At 49.0% G+C, this 15,229-nt stretch overlaps 1 protein-coding gene across 1 annotated transcript in view; it reads left to right on the top strand.

Moving 5' to 3' along the window:
• The first annotated feature begins 10,272 nt into the window (after positions 1-10,272).
• Positions 10,273-15,229, top strand: part of SPICE1 (spindle and centriole associated protein 1) — a 45,025-nt gene continuing 40,068 nt past the window's right edge. The window contains 2 exon segments of the mRNA XM_077479647.1: positions 10,273-10,414; positions 13,258-13,335. Coding sequence (XP_077335773.1) covers positions 10,307-10,414; positions 13,258-13,335 — 186 coding nt within the window. The 5' untranslated portion in view covers positions 10,273-10,306.

Genomic DNA, 15,229 nt, shown 5'->3' with positions numbered 1-15,229 from the left:
TTGAAGTCCAGCAGCCTCAGATACATCTGGATGACAGCTGCTGACTGCCAAGGAGTGAGTGAGCTCACCATCCATCCCTGTCTGTAACTGAAGTCTCCCCCCCTTCTCTCTCCTGCCTCTGAATGAGTACACTAAGGTAATTCAGGGTTCTCAGAGCACCCCTTACATCAGAGTTCCCCTTTACACCAGAGGCCACAGTGTCCCCCCTTACATCAGAGTCCTCTCCATGTATCAGAGTTCTCAGTGTTTCCCCTTAAATCAGGGTTTCCAGAGCATCCCTTATGTTAGAGTCCCCAGAGTTCTCCCTTACATCAGAGTCTGCAGAGTCCCCTCTTACAATGTAAGATAACTCTGCAAGTGGATTCAGATGTAAAAGGGGAACTATGTGGACTCTGATGTAAAGGGGGATTCTTGTGATTAATTTCATATGATTAGAAATGTTAGTTTATTGTAAAATATATGTATAGTTTATACTATAAAAAAAAAATTCTATGCACCGCTTAAGTGTTCGGGTTTGACTTGAAGAAAAGGTGACAACCCTACCGGGACACCTTCCACCACAGCCGGTGGGCCAGACATGTTGGAAGGAGGCAGCACGGTGCACTGGGATTTCTCCAACAGTGCTGGCTTTGCCGGTCTGTAACTCCTCTGCTCATCCTCAGGGACTTCCGATGGTTCACCAACAGACCCGTCTGCCCTTAGTGGTGACTCCATCTGCTGGATGAACTTCAGGGTGCCATGTTCACTCTCAACCCCTTGGCTGGTTGCCGATGGCGATTTCCCGACCCGACATGGGGGGAGAGGTGCAGAGACAGATGAAGCCGGGTTGTCTGTTACCTGCGGCTTCTGATCCACAGAACTCACCGATGTCTGGCTGGCAAATCTCCTCTCATATTAAACTTTTCTGAAAAAGCTCCACTTCTTTCTTTCAATTTCTCCAAAAATAAAGATTGTTTCTTTACCTTCTCCTCCAACTGCTGTAACTTTGGCTTCATGGCCAAACGGTTCTTACTCCAGGCCTGGAAATACTTGGCCCTGAAGTTTTTATGTTCAGCTTTTAAACATTTAAGTTTCTCCTCAGCTCTTCCAATTGCTCGAAAACGATCAATGATCTTCTGTCTGTAGACATCCACGTTCTCAGCAGGGCCTGGACCCACAGTCAGATCCTTCTCCTCAATAGGCCCCATATCATCAGGGGTATCTCCCGCAGGATCAGTGTGCTTAATGCACCTTTCTCTGCAAACCCTACACACTGCGGATTGACAATCCCAGGAGGTTCTGAGTTGCTGCCATCCCCCCTCCTGCTGCCAACAATTAGTTCTTGGTTGAAGCCCATAATGCATTGGGCTTCATTAAAAAAAAATTTTAATGCGGAGAGGTCCATGAGGGGTCCAAGAGAGGCCCATGAGATGTCCATGTGAGACCCATGTGAGGTCCAAGTGAGACCCATGTGAGGTTCATGAGAGATCCTTGAGAAGTCCATGAGAGATCCATGAGAGGTCCATGAGAGATCTATGAGAGATCCATGAGAGGTCCATGAGAGATCTATGAGAGATCCATGAGAGGTACATGAGCAGGGCCGTCTTTAAGGCAGGGCAAAAGGGGCAGCTGCCCTGGGCCCTGTCATTGTTGGGGGCCCAAAGCAGCTGCTTCATACTTGCCAACTGTACCAGTTTAAATTCCCTTGTCCCTTGAAGTTTTAGTCCTGTGCTGTGTCCCGATATCTGGTACTAATGCTGCCCAGCTCTGCCCTATTGTTGTATACAAGTAACTCACCTGTAGACCCTTTGTTTACATGTAAATAACCGGCATTCATATGTAAATAGCAGCAGCATTAGTAAGTAAATAGATGCGGCCGGCGGCATTGATATGTAAATGAAGGCAGCATTCATATGTATATCATGCTCCCCTGCAGTGAGGTGATGATGTGCTGTAACCTCTAGCAACGAATCAGTGAGCCATAATGTGTGCTGTAACCTCTAGCAACCAGTCAGTAAGCAGTAATGATATGCTGTAACTTCTGAAAAACAATCGCAATTTCTGCCTGATCTGATACAGTAAACTAAGTCGAATTAAGTCTAGCTGTTATTTATTGTATGTCTCAGAGCAGATGGAGAGTGAAATTGCATGGGGGGGGGGGGGGGGGGGCAAGAAATTTTTTGCCCAGGGTCCAATCAATATTAAAGACGGCCCTGTATATGAGAGGTCCTTGAGAGATCCATGGGAGAACCATGAGAGGTCCATGGGAGGTCCATGATACCACAGATCACCCTTGATAGGCCACAGTGAATATGTCGTAGGTACCAATAAAAAAAAAAGTAATTTATGATGGACAGAACCACATGCCAAGTGCATTTTTTTTAACCTGTTTAGTTGCTTTTTCCCCCAAGGTCTGGCATGACAGTCTGAACCTACTTAAAGTATGAAGACATCTTCAAGAGTTGCCAGGACTTCAAAGCTTATTTGGCAATATAAGGAGAACAATATAGTCTTAGGTTCTGTAAAGGTTGCTCACATCTGACTCACGCAATGTCGCCACACCTCTCTGAACCAGTAATTGTTTGGAGTATTTGCTACATTGCCTGGGAATGTTTTATATACTTAAAGCGGAGGTCCACCCTAAAGTGGACCTTCAGCTCATTGGAACCCTCCCCCCTCCTGCGCCACAATTGGCACCTTTCAGGGGGGAGGGGGGTGCAGATACCTGTACAGTACAGGTATCTGCACCCACTTCTGGGATAGCTCTCTGCGGAAAGGGGCGTAGATTACGCCCCTTTCCGAAAGTCCCCCGCTGCCTGCTGGGAAACACACGGATCCCAGAGACAGCGGGGACCCTCCTTATTGCGCAGCGCGACTTGCGCATGCGCAGTAGGGAACCGGGAAATGAAGCCGCAAGGCTCCACTTCCTGATTCCCATACCCAAGATGGCGGCAGCAGCATCTGAGAGACGATCGAGAGATCGGCTTCGGGTGCCGACATCGCGGGCGCGCTGGACAGGTAAGTGTCACTATTTTAAAAGTCAGCAGCTGCAGTATTTGTAGCTGCTGGCTTTTAAAAAAAAAAAAAAAACGCGGAGTCCCGCGTAAGCCTTAATCTACACTTAATCTAGGCTTACCTGTAGGTCAAAGTGGTTTGAAGGGGTTTACTTCCTCTTTAAATAGGATGCGGTCAGACTTTGTAGCAGAGCGATGGAAAGTGTAGTCAGTCCCACATTTACCAGTTAAAGTTTGGTTTGCCCATAGTTTACAAAGTAACAGGTAAGCTTTACCATAGACTGCTAATACTGCTCTGCCCTCCTATGTGACTCTGCTTCAGCCTGGCAAATGCATGATGGGAAAGTGGGGCAGTGGTGTGGACTGCCCCTTTAGGTTTTAAAGGGGCACTCCACCTGCCACCCTGATTTCCCACTATGGATGGAACTCCATTCAGGAGATTCCCCGACCAATAATACATCTAATTCCCAGTTTCAGACTGAACCCAAGCTCCTCCATTTCCCACTGACACCAATGATGGGGCACTATTCCTCCCACTGATACCAATGATGGGGCACTATTCTTTCCACTGATACTAATGATGGGGCACTATTCCTCCCACTGACACCAATGACGGGGCACTTTTCCTCCCACTGACACCAATAATGGGGGACTATTCCTCCCACTGATACCAATGATGGGGCACTATTCTTTCCACTGATACCAATGATGGGGCACTATTCCTCCCACTGACACCAATGACGGGGCAATATTCCTCCCACTGACACCAATGATGGGGCACTATTCCTTCCACTGACACCAAACACGGGGCACTATTCCTCCCACTGATACCAATGATGGGGCACTATTCCTCCCACTGACACCAATGACGGGGCACTATTCCTCCCACTGACACCAATGACGGGGCACTATTCCTCCCACTGACACCAATGATGGGGCACTATTACTCCCACTGACACCAATGACGAGGCACTATTCCTCCCACTGATACCAATGATGGGGCACTATTCCTCCCACTGACACCAAAGACGGGGCACTATTCCTCCCACTGATACCAATGATGGTGCACTATTCCTCCCACTGACACCAGTGATGGGGCACTATTCCTCCCACTGATACCAATGATGGTGCACTATTCCTCCCACTGACACAAATGATGGGGCACTATTCCTCCCACTGACACCAATGACGGGGCACTATTCCTCCCACTGACACCAATGGCGGGACACTATTCCTCCCACTGATACCAATGATGGGGCACTATTCCTCCCACTGACACCAAAGATGGGGCACTATTCCTCCCACTGATACCAATGATGGGGCACTATTCCTCCCACTGACACCAAAGACAGGGCACTATTCCTCCCACTGATACCAATGATGGTGCACTATTCCTCCCACTGACACCAATGACGGGGCACTATTCCTCCCACTGACACCAATGACGGGGCACTATTCCTCCCACTGACACCAATGACGGGGCACTATTCCTCCCACTGACACCAATGATGGGGCACTATTCCTCCCACTGACACCAAAGACGGGGCACTATTCCTCCCACTGACACCAATGATGGGGCACTATTCCTCCCACTGACACCAATGATGGGGCACTATTCCTCCCACTGACACCAATGATGGGGCACTATTCCTCCCACTGACATTTTCTACTCCTGCTGGCTACAGTCCGGCCCTAAAGGTTGAAGGACAGTAAGTTGGCACTTGGATTTGAAAGTAAGTTTGGAGACCCCCTGCTGTAGATGAAGCAGATGATCAAAAGATTTACAATGACTGTCAACTCCACCTAATGGTCAATGGCCATAATGCAGCATTTTCCTTATTCACGCTATTCTTATGAATAAATAACATCTGACCCGGAGAGAAAAAAGCTTTGTAACATTCGATCTTGCACAGAACAAACATAAATAAAATTTTAAAGGACAAATAGCTTTGGGATTTTTTTTTTTTTTTATAGTGTCCTGCCAAATCTCACATTACAGGCAGCACACTGGAAATATCAAGACCCATTTTTCTTCCCTGTGATTACAGCTTGTTGTATTATAAGAAAATGTTACAACGACAGAACATCGAATGTACAATGTAATCAGAGATTTGGTATTTGTATGAATGCCAAGCCCGGCCCGGGTCCACGATAGGCCGGGCTTTGTGTAGGGGACGGGGATAACAATGATGAATGTTCAGGTTACTGGGAGGTAAACACAGATTTCTCCTCCATTATATCGTTCTATATCACTGCACAAACACTGAGAGCACCGCCATTGTCTGCCCGGGAAAATACGGTGCGGGGGGAGGGAGGGGGGTATTTATATAGCAGTCATCAAACATTCACCGCCGGTGAATACATCACAAAGCACATTTAAACGAGTCCATACGTTTCTTTGAATTATTATTTATATATTTTTCTACATTTATTTATAATTGTATTTATTTATTTTTTATTATTTTATTTTTTTCTACTTTAATAAAAAGTATATATTAATTAAATTTTTTAAACTTTTTAACTCCTTGCCACCCAGGCCAATTCTGACATTTCTCTCCTACATGTAAAAATCATCATTTTTTTTTTTTTTTGCTAGAACATTACATAGAACCCCCCAAACATTATATATGTACAATGGCGGTTGTTGAAACTTTTTATCTTGCACGGTATTTGAGCAGTCATTTTTCAAATGCTTTTTTTTTGAGAAAAAAACAGTTTTGTGCTTTTAAAAAAAAAACAAAAAAACAGTAAAGTAAGCCCAATTTTTTTGCATAATGTGAAAGATGAAGATACACCGAGTAAATAGATACCTAACATGTCACACTTAAAAATTGCACGCACTTGTGGAATGGCGCCAAACGTCGCTACTTAAAAATCCCCATAGGCAACGTTTGAATTTTTTTAACTGGTTACATGTTTGGAGTTACAGAGGAGGTCTAGGGACAAAATGATTGCTCTCGCTCTAACTTTCGCATCGATACCTCACATGTGTGGTTTGAACACTGTTTTCATATGTGGGCGGGACTTACGTATGCGCTCGCTTCCGCGTGCGAGCACACGGGGACAGGGGCGCTTTAGAAAAAACATTTTTTTTATTGTTAATTATACTTTCTTTTTTTTATTTTGACACTTTTTTGAAAAAAAAAAAAAGTTTTTTTGATCACTTTTATTCCTATTACAAGGAATGTGAACATCCCTTGTAATAAGAATATGGCGTGACAGGTCCTCTTTACAGTGAGATATGGGGGGGGGGTCAATAAGACCCCGCATCTCACCACTAGGCTGGGAAGCCTGAAATATAAAAATAAAAAGAAACCGACCGCCGCTTCCCAGCTGAAGTGGCGCTGTTTTTTTTTAATGCAGATGCCGGGCGTGACGTCATAACATCGCGCCCGGCCTCCGACGATCATAGAGACTCCGGCGACCATCTGGTCCGCCGGAAGTCTCTATGATCAACATCCGGGGGGGGGCGACGGATCCTCTGTCCGACTCACCGATCGTAGTGGTGAGTCGGTAGAAGCACCGGAGGGCGGGGGGGACGTCCCCTCTCCCCGATCAAGTGGCGGAACAGCTGCTATGATCGTTTTTATGGTGTAGGGCAGAGATATGCAATTGGCGGACCTCCGGGTGTTGCAAAACTACAAGTCCCATCATGCCTCTGCCTCTGGGTGTCATGGTTGTGGCTGTCAGAGTCTTGCTATGCCTCATGGGACTTGTAGTTCTGCAACAGCTGGAGGTCCGCTAATTGCATATCCCTGGTGTAGGGAATTGCCGGCTGAAAACGGCAGTATCTGAATGATGTCTGTAGCTACACCCGTCATTTATATAAACCCGCTCAAAGTCCGTCACGTCATATGACGGCGGGCGGGCGTGAGGAGGTTAAAAATTATTTTTTACACTTTTTTCTAACTTTATTTTTTTTTCTACTTTTTTCAGAATTTTTTTTGTATTTATTAAATTTTTTACAACTTTTTTTAAGTGTTCTGTTGGGGTTGTTTCGATGAGATATCAGGGATCAGAGCGCTGATGTCTCATTTGAGACAGGGAAAGGGAATGTGGACATTGAGGACTGAGGACTCCTCAGCTCCTTTCTCTGCAGCCTTAGCTTCACTGTAGAGGATTGAACAGGAAGTCCTCTGAGGCTTCCTGTTCATTCACAAACTGAAGCATAATAAACACAGTTTACCAAGCTTCAGTGGTGAATGGACACAGGAATGATCGGTACCGATCGCTCACTATGTTAGGGCATAGGACATATTTACTGGCCCCTTTCCCTGCTCTTTATTTTGAAACTTCCCCCTGTGTACCCGAAGTAGCTGCCAGCAGGAGAGGAGAGGTGGTGGGAAGGCATCTCTGTGGGGGAGGGGGAAACCGGGGGGGGGGGGTGCAAATACCTATCCCCCTGCAATACAGCCAGAAGAAGGAAGAGGAGGAGAAGCCGGTAGTGTTGCAGGGGGAGGCACAGTGGGGGGGGGGGGGGAGAAGATACCGATCCCCCTGCAATACAGCCAGAGGAAGAGAGAGGAGGAGAAGCCTGTAGCGTTGCAGGAGGAGGCATAGTTGGGGGGGGGAGGGGGGGTGCACATACAGATCTTCTTGCAGTGCAGCCAGAGGAAGGGAGAGGAGGACAAGCCTGTAGCATTTAGGGGGAGGCACAGTGGGGATGGGGGCAGATGCCGATCTCCTGCAATACAGCCAGAGGAAGAGAGAGGAGGAGAATTTGGTAGCGTTGCAGGGGGAGGCACAGACAGGGGCAGGTGCTGATACTGATCCCCCTACAGTGCAGCCAGAGGAAGGGAGAGGAGGAGAAGCCGGTAGCATTGTAGGGGGAGGCACAGTGGGGGGGAGGGGGTGCAGATACAGCTCTTCTTGCAGTGCAGTCAGAGGAAGGAAGAGGAGGAGAAGCTGGTAGCGCTGTTGCAGGGGGAGGCACAGATGGGGGGGGTGAAGAATACTGATCCTACTGCAATACAGCCTGCGTAAGGGACAGGAGGAGGGGCTGGTAGCGTTGCAGGGGGAGGCTCATTAGGGGGTGGGGATACAGATCCCCCTGCAGTGCAGCCAGAGAAAGGGAGAGGAGGAAGAGGAGCCGGTAGCATTGCAGGGGGAGGCACAGTAGGATCGGTGTCTGAAATAAGACAGTACAGCCCTTGGGGGTGTTGCTGCTTGGTGTTAGGGGTGTCACTGGTTACCAGTAGCATTGCAGGGGGAGGCACAGTGGGGGGGGGGTGCAGAACCCAACCTTCTTGCAGTGCAGCCAGAGGAAGGGAGAGGAGGAGAAGCTGGTAGCGCTGTAGGGGGGAGACACAGTAGGTGGGGTGGGGGTGCAGATACTGATCCATCTGCAGTGTAGCCAGAGGGAAGGAGAGGAGGAGCAGCCGGTAGCATTGCAGGGGGAGGCACAGTTGAGGGGGTGGGCACAACAGATACCGACCCCCTGCAGTGTAGCCAGAGGAAGGGAGAGGAGGACAAGCCTGTAGCATAGCAGGGGGAGGCACAGTAGGGGGTGGGGGATGCAGATACAAATCCCCCTGCAGTGCAGCCAGAGGAAGAGAGAGGAGGAGGAGCTGGTAGCATTGCAGGGGGAGGCACAGTTGGGGGGGGTGGGCACAATAGATACAGATCCCCCTGCAGTGTAGCCAGAGAAAGGGAGAAGAGGGGGAGTGTGTAGCATAGCAGGGGGAAGCAGAGTAGGGGGGGGGGCACAGATACCGATCCCCCTGCAGTGCAGCCAGAGGAAGAGAGAGGAGGAGGAGGAGGAGGTGGTAGCATTGCAGGGGGAGGCACAGTAGGATCGGTGTCTGAAATAAGACAGTACAGCCCTTGGGGGGTGTTGCTGGTTGGTGTTAGGGGTGTCACTGGTTAGAGGTGTCACTGGTTAGGGGTGTCACTGGTTAGAGGTGTCACTGGTTAGAGGTGTCACTGGTTAGGGGTGTCACTGGTTAGAGGTGTCACTGTTTAGGGGTGTCACTGGTTAGAGGTGTCACTGGTTAGAGGTGTCACTGGTTAGAGGTGTTACTGGTTAGAGGTGTCACTGGTTAGGGGTGTCACTGGCTAGGGGTGCCACTGGTTAGAGGTGTCACTGGTTAGAGGTGTTACTGGTTAGAGGTGTCACTGGTTAGGGGTGTCACTGGCTAGGGGTGCCACTGGTTAGAGGTGTCACTGGTTAGGGGTGCCACTGTTTAGAGGTGTCACTGGTTAGGGGTGTCACTGGTTAGGGGTGTCACTGGTTAGAGGTGTCACTGGTTAGGGGTGTCACTGGTTAGAGGTGTCACTGGTTAGAGGTGTCACTGGTTAGGGGTGTCACTGGTTAGAGGTGTCACTGGTTAGAGCTGTCACTGGTTGGCTCTGGAACTGCAGCACCGTGGTGTGTTTTGGTGCGATATCTCAGAAGGATGAGAGAGTTCTTCTGTGCGTTCCTCATGCATAGAGCGCACATCTGTGTTGCCGGATCATGCGCTCGATGATGCGATGTCTTGGCACAGAAACGCGCTGCCCTTTTGCACAGCGATGCAACTTATTTTTAAGGATGCCCCTCCCCCCACATCTGCGACACGTTTCAGTGTGGTGCGATTACTTTAGTGGGTCAGGGACCTCTTTCGAGTGTTTCTCACGTGTAGGCAGCCTATTGAAATTAGCGCATTTTCTGCATGCGCGCTGCGGGGGGGGAGGGGATCAGATCCATTCAAGTCTTGTATAGCGGGGGAACAAGCTCCATTTTTCGAGGTGTGATCTACATGCGTTTCCTTGTATATAGTGCATGGGGCAGTCTTTTCACTTTAATGGGTGGCCTATGAGGGTTTTTCACCCAAAAGAGGCTCCTCCCTGTATTTTTAATTTTTTTGGGCAATGAGCTTTGCACGCCTTTAAAAATAAATGGCACCTGGACCGCCACACGTGGGACTGTTTTCCGAGATCTGGAATTGTGTAGATTTTCTTCATTCATTGAATGGAGGGGGCGGGGAATGCGGCTCTGTGGGCGGAGCCATGGACAGCTTGGCAGTTAGGGAGAGCCAGGTGAATGTGTAATATTCAGGAAGTCCTGCAGCGTCACCTGCTGGCTGGGTATGAAGAACACACACCACTATTCTTACTAAACAAGGTAAGCACAATGGAAGAGCGGCTGTAATTGCTGAACACAAAAAAAATAATAATAATGTGACCAATCCACAGAAGGCAGAAAATGACGTCACGTGTGACTGTAGGAGGTTCGGTCACTCCCGGAGAGGGGAGGAGATTCCGATGGGGGTCACGTGGGTTCGTAGGCGGGGGCTCCCAAGTACAGCGGACTGACAGTTGGCTGGGCCGTTGTTATGGTAACAGGCGGAAGTGACGTCCTTCCCGGACCTCCGGCGCGGATTGGAAGCTGGAGCGGCGGTAATGTTCAATCATCGGACTGTGTGAAAGGAGAGGAGAGGACGGTGAGGGAGCGGGGTGTACCGGGGGTCCTCCTGAGGTGTATAGGGGGGGGGTTTTGGGGTGTCACTGGATCATCTCTGTGGTGTGGGTCATCCTTTCAGTGATCCTGGAGGTGTCACTGGTTGGAAGGGGTCTCTGATTAGCATTAGGGGTGTCACTGATTGTTGGTGTCTCTGGTTCGGGTTGTGAGTCTCTCACTGGTTGGTGTTGGGGGGTATTACTAGTTGGGGGTGTCCCTGATTGGCATTGTCAGTTTCACTGGTAGTTGGCATTGGAAGGTGTTGCTGGTTTGTGTTGGAGGTGTCACTGGTTGGCTTTGCTGGTTGCCATTGAGTCTCATTTGTTGTGGGTGTCACTGGTTGGAAGGGGTCGCTGGTTGGCTTTGGAGGTGTCACTGGTTGGAAGGGGTCGCTGGTTGGCTTTGGAGGTGTCACTGGTTGGAAGGGGTCGCTGGTTGGCTTTGGAGGTGTCACTGATTAGCATTAGGGGTGTCACTGATTGTGTCTCTGATTCGGGTTGTGAGTCTCTCGCTGGTAGGTGTTGGGGGGTATTACTAGTTGGGGGTGTCCCTGGTTGGCATTGTTTGTTTCCTTGGTTGTGGGTGTCACTAGTTGGCATTGGAAGGTATTGCTGGTTTGTGTTGGAGGTGTCACTGGTTGGCTTTGATGGTTTCCATTGAGTCTCATTTGTTGTGGGTGTCACTGGTTGGCTTTGGAGGTGTCACTGGTTGGCTTTGCTGGTTTCCATTGAGTCTCATTTGTTGTGGGTGTCACTGGTTGGCTTTGGAGGTGTCACTGGTTGGCTTTGGAGGTGTCACTGGTTGGCTTTGGAGGTGTCGCTAGTTGGCTTTGGAGGTGTCACTCATTGGAAGGGCTTGCTGGTTGGCTTTGGAGGTGTCACTGGTTGGAAGGGGTCGCTGGTTGGCTTTGGAGGTATCACTGGTTGGAAGGGGTCGCTGGTTGGCGTTGGAAGGGGTTGCTGGTTGGCTTTGTAGGTGTCACTGGTTGGAAGGGGTCGCTGGTTGGCTTTGGAGGTGTCACTGGTTGGAAGGGGTCGCTGGTTGGCTTTGGAGGTGTCACTGGTTGGAAGGGGTCGCTGGTTGGCTTTGGAGGTGTCACTGGTTGGAAGGGGTCGCTGGTTGGCTTTGGAGGTGTCACTGGTTGGAAGGGGTCGCTGGTTGGCTTTGGAGGTGTCGCTGGTTGGCTTTGGAGGTGTCGCTGGTTGGCTTTGGAGGTGTCGCTGGTTGGCTTTGGAGGTGTCGCTGGTTGGCTTTGGAGGTGTCGCTGATTAGCATTAGGGGTGTCACTGATTGTGTCTCTGATTCGGGTTGTGAGTCTCTCGCTGGTAGGTGTTGGGGGGTATTACTAGTTGGGGGTGTCCCTGGTTGGCATTGTTTCCTTGGTTGTGGGTGTCACTAGTTGGCATTGGAAGGTATTGCTGGTTTGTGTTGGAGGTGTCACTGGTTGGCTTTGATGGTTTCCATTGAGTCTCATTTGTTGTGGGTGTCACTGGTTGGAGTTGGAGGTGTCACTGGTTGGAAGGGGTCACTGGTTGGCTTTGGAGGTGTCACTGGTTGGCTTTGCTGGTTTCCATTGAGTCTCATTTGTTGTGGGTGTCACTGGTTGGCTTTGGAGGTGTCACTGGTTGGCTTTGGAGGTGTCGCTAGTTGGCTTTGGAGGTGCCACTGGTTGGAAGGGGTTGCTGGTTGGCTTTGGAGGTGTCACTGGTTGGAAGGGGTCGCTGGTTGGCTTTGGAGGTGTCGCTGGTTGGAAGGGGTCGCTGGTTAGCTTTGGAGGTGTCGCTGGTTGGAAGGGGTCACTGGTTGGCTTTGGAGGGGTCGCTGGTTGGAAGGGGTCGCTGGTTGGCTTTGGAGGGGTCGCTGGTTGGAAGGGGTCGCTGGTTGGCTTTGGAGGGGTCGCTGGTTGGAAGGTGTCGCTGGTTGGAAGGGCTCGCTGATTGGCATTGGAGGTGTCGCTAGTGGGCATGAGTCACTGGTTGGCGTTGGAGGTGTCACTGGTTGGAAGGGGTCTGTGGTTGGCGTTGGACAGGGTCACTGGTTGGAAGTATCCATGGTTGAAAGGGGTCACCGATTGGCATTGGAGGTGTCACTGGTTGGTGTTGGAGGTATCGCTGATTTGAAGGGGTCTCTGATTAGCATTAGGGCTGTCTTTGATGGTGTCACTGGTTCGGTTGTACGTCTCACTGGTTGGTGTTGGGGGTGTCCCTTGTTGCCATTGTGAGTTTCACTGGTTATGGGTGTCACTAGTTGGAAGGGATCGCTGATTAGTGTTGGAGGTGTCACTTTTTGGTGTGGCTGGTTGCCATTGAGTCTCATTTGTTGTGGGTGTCACTGATTGGAGGTGTTTTTCTGGTTAGCGTTGGAGGTGTCGCTGGTTTGCATGGGAAGGGGGGTGTCCCTGGTTGGTGTTGTGGGTGTATGGTTGAAGGATTCTCATGGGGTGGGTGTCAGGTGTGTGTGAATGTTGGAAATCTAGGATGTCATTGATTAGTGTCGGGGTTCTGAGATGTCACTGGCCGGTTTTGAGGATCTGAGGGTGTCAGCGATTGAAGGGTGGATCCAGTAAGGTGGATGTCGGGGTTCTGAGTATTTCAGTGGTCGGGGGACTTGGGGTGTTACTGGTGAGTGTCGGGGTTCTGAGGCTTTCAGTGATGGGTGTGGGGGGTGGTGGGTTTGTAGATCTTGGGGTGTCATTGGTGAGTGTGATGTGTTAGGGGTGTCCCCAGCAGGTTTGTGGGGGGTGGGGCTGGTGAGTGTTGGCGCCAGGTGGTGGGATCAGAAGTCGCTTTGTGCTGGAATAATACAGATCATTTCTCCTCCTGACAGATGTCTGTGCGGTACGGTCGCCCCGGTGTGAAGAAAACCACCAATAGGAAGAGGACACAAGTGCGGCAGGCGTGGGATGTGAGTGTTCTGGGGGTGCGGGGACCCCCCCTGGATCCAGGGCTGCAGGTTGTGCAGAATAGAATTACTGACTTCCAATAAGAGAGATTAATTTCCCATTTTGTGATATCTGAAGAATGGATATTCACTTCCTTAAAGGATAACTAAACCCGAGCACAGAAATGCAAAATGTTTCAGCTTACTTTCCTTGGCTATGGTGGCTGCATTCATAATTATCCCCCCTCCCCCCCAAGCTATTAATGCGTTGCCCTGGTCTTCCGGTGACCTGTGTTGAACAACATTTATTCCTGGTTCTCTTATGTAAACTTCCGATTACCCTGCCTTTGTCTTCTCACACACAAAGTCTCTGCCTGTCCCCCACCTTCTGCTGCCCATTCACAGAAGGCTTTGTAAAATGTGCTGGCATTCTGATGGTTGAATCCAATGAGGCGCCTGCCACCTAATTGCTCTTATTTAAAGTTTTCCTGAGCACCAGGAGTATAGGTGACAGGAGAGACTTTGTGCTCTTACACACAGCGTCTCTGACGCTCCCAATTTTTGCTGTCCATTTACAGGCTTGGTAAAATGTTTTGGCATACTGTCGGTTAAATCTAATGAGGTGCATGCCACCTAATCGCTTTTTTTTTACAGTTTCACTGAGTGCCAGGAAGTATAGGGATATCTGACCTGACAGGACAGAATTTTTATTTTCACAAACGGCGTCTCTGCCCGCCCCCACCTTCTGCTGTCCATTCACAGAAGGCTTTGTATTTTGTAACTGCTTTCACATAATACATAGTGCATTGTGATTGGGGCAGATGGGGGGGGGGGGGGCGTTGCACAGCAACTGCAGCCAACTCTGCAGCTGCTGGAACTGAGAAGGTTCAGTGTTGGAGCTCTGGAAATGTAGTGATAGCTGTACTCTTCCAGCCCTCAGAAAAAAAAAAAAAGGAAACTGTTAATTAAAAAGATAAGTCCACAAGGTGGTGTGCACCTCGTTGGATCTAATCCATAGTTATCCAGCATGTTTTACAAAGTGGCTGCATTTTTTGGGGTTTCTGTTTTAATCTTCGCTTTGCCCTGCATTGCTTTACCCATGCAGAGCACGGCAACATATTTCCTTTTTGTAGGCTTGCCCGGTCGCAAATGTTTGCCTTCCCCGGATGTTCTATTCAGCCACCAGGTGGAACAGGAAAGGGGGGGGGGGGGCCTTGTGTCGGGCGCCTGTTGCTAGGGATGTAACTGTCACCGCACTGTGTACTCTTCTGATTGGCCCAGAACTGTCACATGTTTTTCCATACCTGGAAGTATCAGCCTAGGTTAAGACTTTCCTCCAATGGAATCCGTATCTGCAGGATATGCATGTTATCAATGACCCATCTAGGGCTGCAACTAACGATTATTTTCATAATCGATTAGTTGGCTGATTAATTGTTTCGGTTAATAACCTTAAAAAAAAAAAGTGTGGTGTACAATTTCGTTAATATGTAAAGTTTAAAAAAAGGGCAATTTATTCTTAAATATCTCTATGCAGTAGTAAATAAAATAACTAACTATATGGTTAGGGAGCAAAATATCTAATCCACTCTGAGAACAGACAGAAGAGATATACTGTGTGTGTGTGTGTGTGTGTGTGTGTGTGTGTGTGTATATATGTATGTATATATATATATATATATATATTTAGAGGGGATATATACTGTATATACTATTAGAGGAGAGAGATACTGTATATACCGGTACTATTAGAAGAGATATACTATTAGAGGCTATATACTATTAGAGGAGAGCTATACTATTAGAGGCTATATACTGTATATACTATTAGAGGAGAGCTATACTATTAGAGGCTATATACTGTATATACTATTAGAGGAGAGCTATACTATTAGAGGCTATATACTGTATATACGAT

Source organism: Lithobates pipiens, unplaced genomic scaffold, assembly GCF_037356315.1.
Source record: "Lithobates pipiens isolate NorthernLeopardFrog02 unplaced genomic scaffold, aLitPip1_a1.2 Scaffold_16, whole genome shotgun sequence".
Classification (NCBI taxonomy): Eukaryota; Metazoa; Chordata; class Amphibia; order Anura; family Ranidae; genus Lithobates; species Lithobates pipiens.
Note: the sequence above shows the minus strand (reverse complement) of the source record. Positions and strands in the feature narration are given on the sequence as shown.